The sequence below is a fragment of the Caretta caretta genome, chromosome 1, assembly GCF_965140235.1.
Source record: "Caretta caretta isolate rCarCar2 chromosome 1, rCarCar1.hap1, whole genome shotgun sequence".
Lineage (NCBI taxonomy): Eukaryota > Metazoa > Chordata > Testudines > Cheloniidae > Caretta > Caretta caretta.
Window position 1 is genome coordinate 348226505 of NC_134206.1, and position 8280 is coordinate 348234784.

At 51.5% G+C, this 8280-nt stretch overlaps 1 protein-coding gene across 1 annotated transcript; it reads right to left on the reverse strand.

The window, feature by feature from the left end:
• Nucleotides 1-1862: 1862 nt before the first annotated feature.
• LOC125630595 (tubulin alpha-1B chain-like) lies at nucleotides 1863-7662 on the reverse strand. Its single transcript, XM_048836774.2, has 3 exons — nucleotides 7482-7662; nucleotides 3968-4116; nucleotides 1863-2843 (listed from the first exon to the last, which is right to left on the reverse strand). The coding sequence occupies exons 1-3, from the start codon at nucleotides 7660-7662 to the stop codon at nucleotides 1863-1865; spliced, it is 1311 nt and encodes a 436-aa protein (XP_048692731.1).
• Between the last annotated feature and the right edge of the window lie 618 nt (nucleotides 7663-8280).

The window sequence follows — 8280 nt, forward strand, 5'->3', positions numbered from 1 at the left end:
TTGCTTCCCCAGATGGAGTTCCCCCATCAGGTGTGATGCTGTATAAAAAAGGTGAGCATGTTTACACTAATGTATCACCACTGTTGCACTATTGTGATAAGTGTTGAACAAAGGATGTTATGTAAAGAATCATTGGAAAAACTACGGTCTGCTAAGTAGGGTTATCCTGTTTATATGCATGCATCACCATTGTATATTCATCACCCTGTTACGAAACTTTGCCGGATGTTTGTATCTCACAGCTGTTGTGTTCCTAGGTAACGCCCTCAAGGCAGATTTACATCCAGGCTAGTCCATTAGGATCAATCAGCTCCTCTGGGGACCCCTCCTGAGGTCTCTTCAGGAAACACACCCAATGACAACTTCCTATTTAGAGTTACATGTTTAAGGCCTGTCAGTTGCCAATTTTTAATCCACTTATGTGCCATGTTAATTTTATATCACTCTAGGGGTTTGTTTGTTTGTTTAAGTCAGAATGTAACATGGTGCCAAGCCAAATCCTTACATCAGTCTAAGTATATTAGAACACCACTATTACCTTTATCAAGCAAAGTAGCAGTCTCATCGGGGGGGTGGGGGGGGAATCAAATTAGTCTGACAGGATTTATTTTCCTTAAACCCATGTTGATTTACAAGAAGAAAATTAAGAACTAGAGCATGGAAATTGAATCCCATCAACCATTCCATTACCTCTGAGGATTTATAGACTGGTCAGCCTGACATTACCACCTAGCTCATCCCATTTAAAAATTGGCACATTAACTTTCTTTCAGTAGTCTAGAACATCTCGAAAAATCAACACTAGCCAGCCAGCCACTCAGTTAACAGGACCTGCTGATTTTGAAAGTGTCTAACTTTAGGAGCTGTTCATTCTACATCCTCCACAGATACTAGTGGAATGGGAAATGGTGTTATCACCCTGAGACAATATCTGGTTTTCCCCAAATGCAAAAACAGAAATATTGAACACTTCTGCCTTCTCTGCATTATTATTGCTAATTCTACTATTTCCAGCTAGTAATGGGCTAGTACCATTTTCAGGAATCTTTAAAAAAAAAGACAAACCAACAACAACTCCTTGTTGTCCTTAACTCTGCTGGTCATAGATTTCTCCTTGTGTGCACGTACTTTGCTGTTGTACGATGAGACTGGAAGCTGTGGGGATAGCGACACGGAATTAAGGTTTGGAGAAGCTGGAAAATGCATGCTATCAGGCAGCATCTTACACAAGTCTCCATTGTTTGTTCTCTAGTGCCGCCCCCATGTCACCTAACTGTAGAGCTGCCCCCTGCCCTGCACACAAACTTCCTAGGTCTGACAGTACTTTTTATGGATGAAGAATGGCAGAACCTTTTCCTCCTCAAGACCCTAGTGGTTGATTCAAATGCTTGGAATCTTTAAATTCAGGGGAAGGAATCAGTGTGTGTGTGTGTGTAAGTGTAACTTCAGGCTACACCCCCACCCCAGCATCTACATCTCCACTGCAATCTGCAGCGGAAGTGGAAACTCAGCACCTGAAAGGGTGGTCATTTGAAATCTTGTACTAACAGGCACGCAAAAGCCTGACTGTAGACAGCTGCGTTTCAGAGTTCCCACCTCCAGGCTTAGACAGAATTAGTTGAATGAGAGACAGAGGTTTGCAGTTAAGAATTTATTCTCACAGTTCCAGCTCAAAGAGAAGTGGCAAGCCAAGGACATGACACATGTAGCCCTAGGACACACCATCCTCTTTCATGCCGAACGATCAAAGTGATAGGCAGCAATGTATCTAGCAGCAAGCCTGCAAGTAACGAAGTGTAATCCCAGAGACATCTAGCCCACAAGAGGAATAGCACTGCCAGGCTAATGCCTAGAACAAGTGCTTAATAATCTTCTCCTTCCTCTGCCTCATCCCCATCTGCAGAGTCCCTGCCAACTTCCTCATAGTCCTTCTCGAGAGCGGCCATGTCCTCCCTGGCTTCAGAGAACTCCCCCTCCTCCATCCCCTCCCCCACATACCAATGCACAAAGGCCCGTTTCGCATACATCAGGTCAAACTTGTGATCCAGCCGGGCCCAGGCTTCTGCAATAGCCGTGGTGTTGCTCAGCATGCAGACGGCCCGCTGCACTTTAGCCAGGTCTCCCCCCGGCACCACCGTGGGGGGCTGGTAATTGATGCCCACCTTAAACCCAGTTGGGCACCAGTCCACAAACTGGATGGACCTCCTGGTTTTGACGGCTGCTATAGCCGCATTCACATCCTTGGGCACCACATCCCCCCGGTACAGCAGGCAGCAAGCCATGTATTTGCCTCGGCGAGGGTCACATTTCACCATCTGGTTGGAGAACTCAAAGCAAGCATTGGTGATTTCAGGCACCGAGAGCTGCTCGTGGTAAGCTCTCTCTGCAGAGACTATGGGGGCATAGGTAGTGAGGGGGAAGTGTATGCGGGGATAAGGCACCAAGTTAGTTTGGAATTCAGTGAGATCCACATTCAAGGCACCATCAAACCTCAGGGAAGCAGTGATGGAGGACACTATCTGGGCGATCAGCCTGTTCAGGTTGTGGTAGGAGGGACGCTCGATATTGAGGTTCCGGTTGCAGATGTCGTAAATGGCCTCATTGTCCACCATGAAAGAACAGTCCGAGTGCTCCAGCGTGGTGTGGGTGGTCAGGATGGAATTGTAGGGTTCCACCACCGCAGTGGAGACCCGTGGGGCAGGGTACACCGAGAACTCCAGCTTGGACTTCTTCCCAAACTCCACTGAGAGACGCTCCATCAAGAGGGATGTGAATCCAGAGCCTGTGCCTCCTCCGAAGCTGTGGAAGACCAGGAACCCTTGAAGGCCACTGCACTGGTCAGCCTGCAGTAGAAGAAAAAGTTTGACGCCCGTTCCCCTCTGGAGCGCTGGGATTTAGAGCATCATGTTTATGAAACAATTGATACCAGGCACAAGTGATACATTTCTAGTCAGCACTCCCAGTTGCCAGTTAGAGAGGTGAAACAGGCCATAGATCGCTGCCTCAGGCTGTATGGGCACCAGTTGCAGCCTACCCTGGACAAAGTTCAGTCCACACAGCTAGTGAAGCAGACCCTGGTGCTGCGTATTTATTTATTGGGGTTTCACCTTTCGTGTAGGCAATATGCCAGCTGGTGAGCCTGGAGCATGGTAGGAGGGATACCTGTTCAATAGCTTGTCCTCAAGGGGCCAGTGGCTGTAGGACAGTTCATTCTGGCTGCCACTGACAGCATCCAGATGCCTCTGGTTAGATGCTGTCAAGGCAATTACTACCCCATGCGTTTTGTGGGGATGTTTATGGACGCCCATACACAACAGACCCCATGCCTAGAAGCCCAATTACTGAGTCACGTTATTCCAGGAGACGCTCGGCTTCTGTTTTAAAGAGTTTCTGGCCCTTGTGGTTGGCAGCAGCTTGGAAGCGTGAACCAAGCGTCTCCAGTGCAATGCTGCCTGCCAGAGTCCGAGACGCGAGCTCTAAGTGACGTGAGGGGTCCTATGCATCTCAATGGAGCGGTGGCTCCCAGATCCATTCCCTGGGGGGCCCAGCCACCCCCACCTAGAGCAGAGGTGTGTGGTCAGGGCAAGAGGGCCCAGCCCATCCACTCCAATGGGAAGGCTGCCCTCATGGCCACACACTGGGGACCTTGAACTCATAACACCTCACCGGTGGGTTACACAGGCACAGACTGGCTGCTAGGGTACATACTTGGACTCCTACAGCCAGTCAGGGTGTGGTTGGGAGAGACTGACCCCCACACTCCTGCTCCTAAGGGGTGGAAAGGGAGCCACTGCCTTTCTGTGAGGGGAGTAAGGCCCTGTGTGCCTTCCAGAGGGTGCAGAGGGAATCCCTCCCTTGGTACCAGCCATGTAAGCTCAGGACTAGACGCATGAACACTCAGGGTTCAAACTCTGCAGCCAGCCCACATGGCAGAGCCACACCGGGCCGCGCCGCACCAGCCACTTGCCATTTTGCGAATCCTGGCCGATACGTTATCAATGATTTCCTTCCCAATGGTGTAGTGACCTCGGGCGTAGTTATTGGCTGCATCCTCCTTGCCTGTGATGAGCTGCTCTGGGTGGAACAGCAAGCGGTAGGTCCCTGTGCGGATCTCATCTGTGGGGGAAGGAGACCGTGGAGTGAGAGATCTGCAATCTACCATGATTGAAATGGAGCTGCTATTAGACAATAGCACGAGAAGAGGCGCATACACTGCCAGGGCAACTAAGTAAAGCCACCGTGGGTTAAACCAAGGGCAGGTTAGGCTCACACAGTAGGTTTCATGAGACCCAAGGTGCTTGGGTGTGACAGCAGTGCGTCCAGCAGGAGACCCTGAATGAGGGAGTTAAACCTACTTTAAGTGACTTAGGGGAATCATTCCCCTATCAGACACTGCAGCTTTGTGCTAGCTCATGGGAGGTGGGAATTGTCTATAAATGATCTGGAGGATGGTGTGGATTGCACCCTCAGCAAGTTTGCGAATGACACTAAACTGAGAGGAGTGGTAGATACGCTGGAGGGTAGGGATAGGATACAGAGTGACCTAGACAAATTAGAGGATTGGGCCAAAAGAAATCTGATGAGGTTCAACAAGGACAAGTGCAGAGTCCTGCACTTAGGATGGAAGAATCCCATGCACCGCTACAGACTAGGGACCGAATGGCTAGGCAGCAGTTCGGCAGAAAAGGACCTAGGGGTTACAGTGGACGAGAAGCTGGATATGAGTCAACAGTGTGCCCTTGTTGCCAAGGCGGCCAATGGCATTTTGGGATGTATACGTAGGGGCATTGCCAGCAGATCAAGGGACGTGATCGTTCCCCTCTATTTGACATTGGTGAGGCCTCATCTGGAGTACTGTGTCCAGTTTTGGGCCCGACACTGCAAGAAGGATGTGGAAAAATTGGAAAATGTCCAGTGGAGGGCAACAAAAGTGATTAGGGGACTGGAACACATGCCTTATGAGGAGAGGCTGAAGGAACTGGGATTGTTTAGTCTGCAGAAGAGAAGAATGAGGGGGGATTTGATAGCTGCTTTCAACTACCTGAAAGGGGGTTCCAAAGAGGATGGCTCTAGACTGTTCTCAATGGTAGCAGATGACAGAACGAGGAGTAATGGTCTCAAGTTGCAGTGGGGGAGGTTTAGGTTGGATATTAGGAAAAACTTTTTCACTAGGAGGGTGGTGAAATGCTGGAATGTGTTACCTAGGGAGGTGGTGGAATCTCCTGCCTTAGATATTTTTAAGGTCAGGCTTGACAAAGCCCTGCTGGGATGATTTAGTTGGGGATTGGTCCTGCTTTGAGCAGGGGGTTGGACTAGATGACCTCCTGAGGTCCCTTCCAACCCTGATCTTCTATGAGGGACTTGCAAGAGGTTGCAGCCAGGGTCATCCCTACCCATATGCAAGGTATGCAGCTGTGTAGGGCACCCTGCCCCTTCCTGGCCCCAAACCCCCTGCCCTGCTCCGCCCCTTTCCCCCTGCTCCGCCCCAGCCTCACCCCCACCCCAAACCCTTGCTCCTGCCCCAGATCAACCCCAGCCCCACCCCTTCCCCAAACCCTCCATTCTGCCCCTTCCATGCCTGCTCTGCCCCAGAGGACTGCAGCAGGAGGCAGGCCTGCACTCACTGGCAGCGGGAAGTGCAGCAATCTGGCCCCAGCTGTGCTGCCAGTGAGTGCTGGGGGGGCAGTTCCCCCCGTCACCCAAGCCAGCCGCCCCTCCCCCACATACCATATGGGGGCTGTGTAGGGCCCCAGAATATCTAGGGACAGCCCTGGTTGCAGCTTTCAGTTCCTGTGCTCTGAAGAGATGTAGTAACAAGCACAGAGATATTCTTCTAAGAAGCGACCCTGTGTCTCGGATCCCCCCCAGTGTTCCCCTCCACATGCGTCACTCCCTGCCCAACGCACGTGCAAAAGAAGGCCAGCCCTCTGGAGGCCATGAGATGGGTTTGTGTTTCCACATGGGGCAGCCACGCGTCTCCAAGCCCAGAGACTGTCCCCATTTTCAGGGTCTGTTCCACTGTCCCCACTGACTTCTCAGAAACATTTCAGCGTGGCAGGTTCAAGTCAGTGATGCTCTGCCCAGACTGGATGCCAACCCTGGGGAGGAGATCTAGGATAAGAACCAGCGAGAACATCCCTTGATCAGGCTGGCCACCCTGAGCTTCCTTCATCGTCTGCATTCTCTCCTCCCCACTCCCACATAGTGGCCCTTGCACATAGGGAGGAGGGAGAGAAGTGGATTGGGTGAGAAAGGCATCCTTTGCCCTAGCCACTGCCACAACCTTCCTGTGCCCACCTCCCTGACCTCACCCAGGGAGGGTCATCCCAAAGTGTCCCACTGGGAGTCTGGTCTTCACTGAGGAATAAAGCACCATGTTTTAAACACAGGCGCTGCAGTCCAGCGGCATCCCTTTAATATTGAGCATCCACTATTTGAATGGAGGCCTGTCAGTTACACCCTCTCTAGAGGTCTGGTGAGCAAGGCCAGATTAATGCAAGGGTTTTAGGGGCTGCAGATCAGGGCCTCAGGCTAAGGGGAGCCCCGCAAAAATAAATCCATAATCATATACAATTCAGTAGTCACCACCTCATTGATAGTGATCGATGGGTCAATCCTGGAGCCTCCGCCAGTGGATCACGATCTCCAGGCCACTAGAAGTCCTGCGGTGCAGCAGGGCTCAGGCAGGCTGTCTGCATGCCATGGCCCTACACTGCTCCCAGAAGCGGCCGGCTGCTGGCAGCTCTGCGCAGCCCCTGGCCAGGGGTGGGGAGGGGAAGGAGTGGGGAGGCTCCGCCTGCTGCCCCCAGCCCTTTCCCCATGGGCAGGGCACAGAGACACGCTGTCCCCCTCCCCCAGGGGCACACAAAGACCTGCCAGCAGCCGGCCGCTTCTGGGAGTGGTGGGGGGCTATGGCAGGCAGCCTGCCTGGGCCCTACTGTGCCACCAGCCAGGAGCTGCCTGTGGTAAGTGCCTCCTGGCCAGAGCCTCCACCTCGCACCTCCTCCTGCGCCCCAGGTCAGAATCCCCTCCTGCACCCAAACTCCCTCCCAGAAAGACACTAATAGAAGAGCTGCTCTATGGTAAGAAGGAGGTTATTTTGAATCAGCTATATTCTACGTGTTTTGAGACTGAAACGTAACCACAAAACAGCTTTGTATTAATTAAAAGGCACGTTTAGTATAAAGTTAATAGCCTTGATGCCACAATTGTGATCATTTTGTTTTAAATTAGAGAAGAGACTTGTATACAGGGGGCCCCACAAAAGTCTAATAGCCCCAGGCCCACAGGAGAGTTAATCTGGCCCCGCTGGTGAGGCTGGGAAAGGGATGGGGTGGAACTAGCTCATGGCTTGATTGGATCCCAGTAACCTGGAGGCCATTCTCCCAACTCTGCGAGTGTTTGCAGTTTGTGATGGACAGGACATGGCAAGATTGACAGTCACACTGGACACCAAAGATTCATCCATGCCCATGTCTTACCAATGACTGTTGGCTCCAGGTCTATGAACACCGCTCTGGGAACATGCTTCCCTGCTGCAGTCTCACAGAAGAAAGTCTCAAAGGAGGAATCCACTTGTTCACTTGCCTTTGGAGCAGGAATGGTCCCATCTGGTAGGATTCCATGTTCTAGGCAATAGAGTTCCCAGCAGGCGTTGCCCATCTGGACTCCAGCCTGCCCCACATGGATGGAAAGGCACTCCCTCTGGAAATAGAGACGGGCTGTATGTGCCATGCACACAAATAACTGACCTAGACAACCTCAACCCTGCATCAGTGGGACCGTCTACCTGACAGGATCAGGAGTCATTTTCAGTAGGAAGGATAAAGTTCCCATATTTTCTAGGGAGACTCTAAATGTCACCCTGAAGTCTTTGCTAGATGTCTGCTCTCCTCGCCATAAACCCACTCATGACTGGTTTATTATTGTAGGGTGCCCAGGAGTTCTGCCCCACACGGTTTCCCCTCCTCACTTTCCTCCCCCTAGAGGGGGCAAGTGAAGAATCCATCTTAGGAAAGAAAGCTACTTAGGGAGCTGTATGGAGAAGTTAAGACACACTGAGACTCAATGAACATCTCTACCACTTTGGACTGAGTTCAAGAGAAGCAGTTTGTTCCTGGGTTTAACACTGGCATGTCCATAACAGAGCTGTATGGAATGAACAGGACCCCTCAGGCTGCCAGGTCAGTCACTGATCCGGAGGCAGGGCCTGTTTAAACGAATGCAGTACCAGTCCAAGTACAAGGGACTCACTAGGGGCCTCTCCAATGCGGCAGGGCA

Bases quoted from the DNA above. Each gene is read 5' to 3' on its own strand.
- LOC125630595 (XM_048836774.2), bottom strand. From the start codon at position 7,662: ATGGGCAACGCCTGCTGGGAACTCTATTGCCTAGAACATGGAATCCTA. The intron at 4,117-7,481 runs GTAAGACATGGG...CTTCCCCCACAG, and splicing joins CCTGGAGCCAACAGTCATTG to ATGAGATCCGCACAGGGACC. The intron at 2,844-3,967 runs GCAAGTGGCTGG...CTTCTACTGCAG, and splicing joins CGGCCAGGATTCGCAAAATG to GCTGACCAGTGCAGTGGCCT.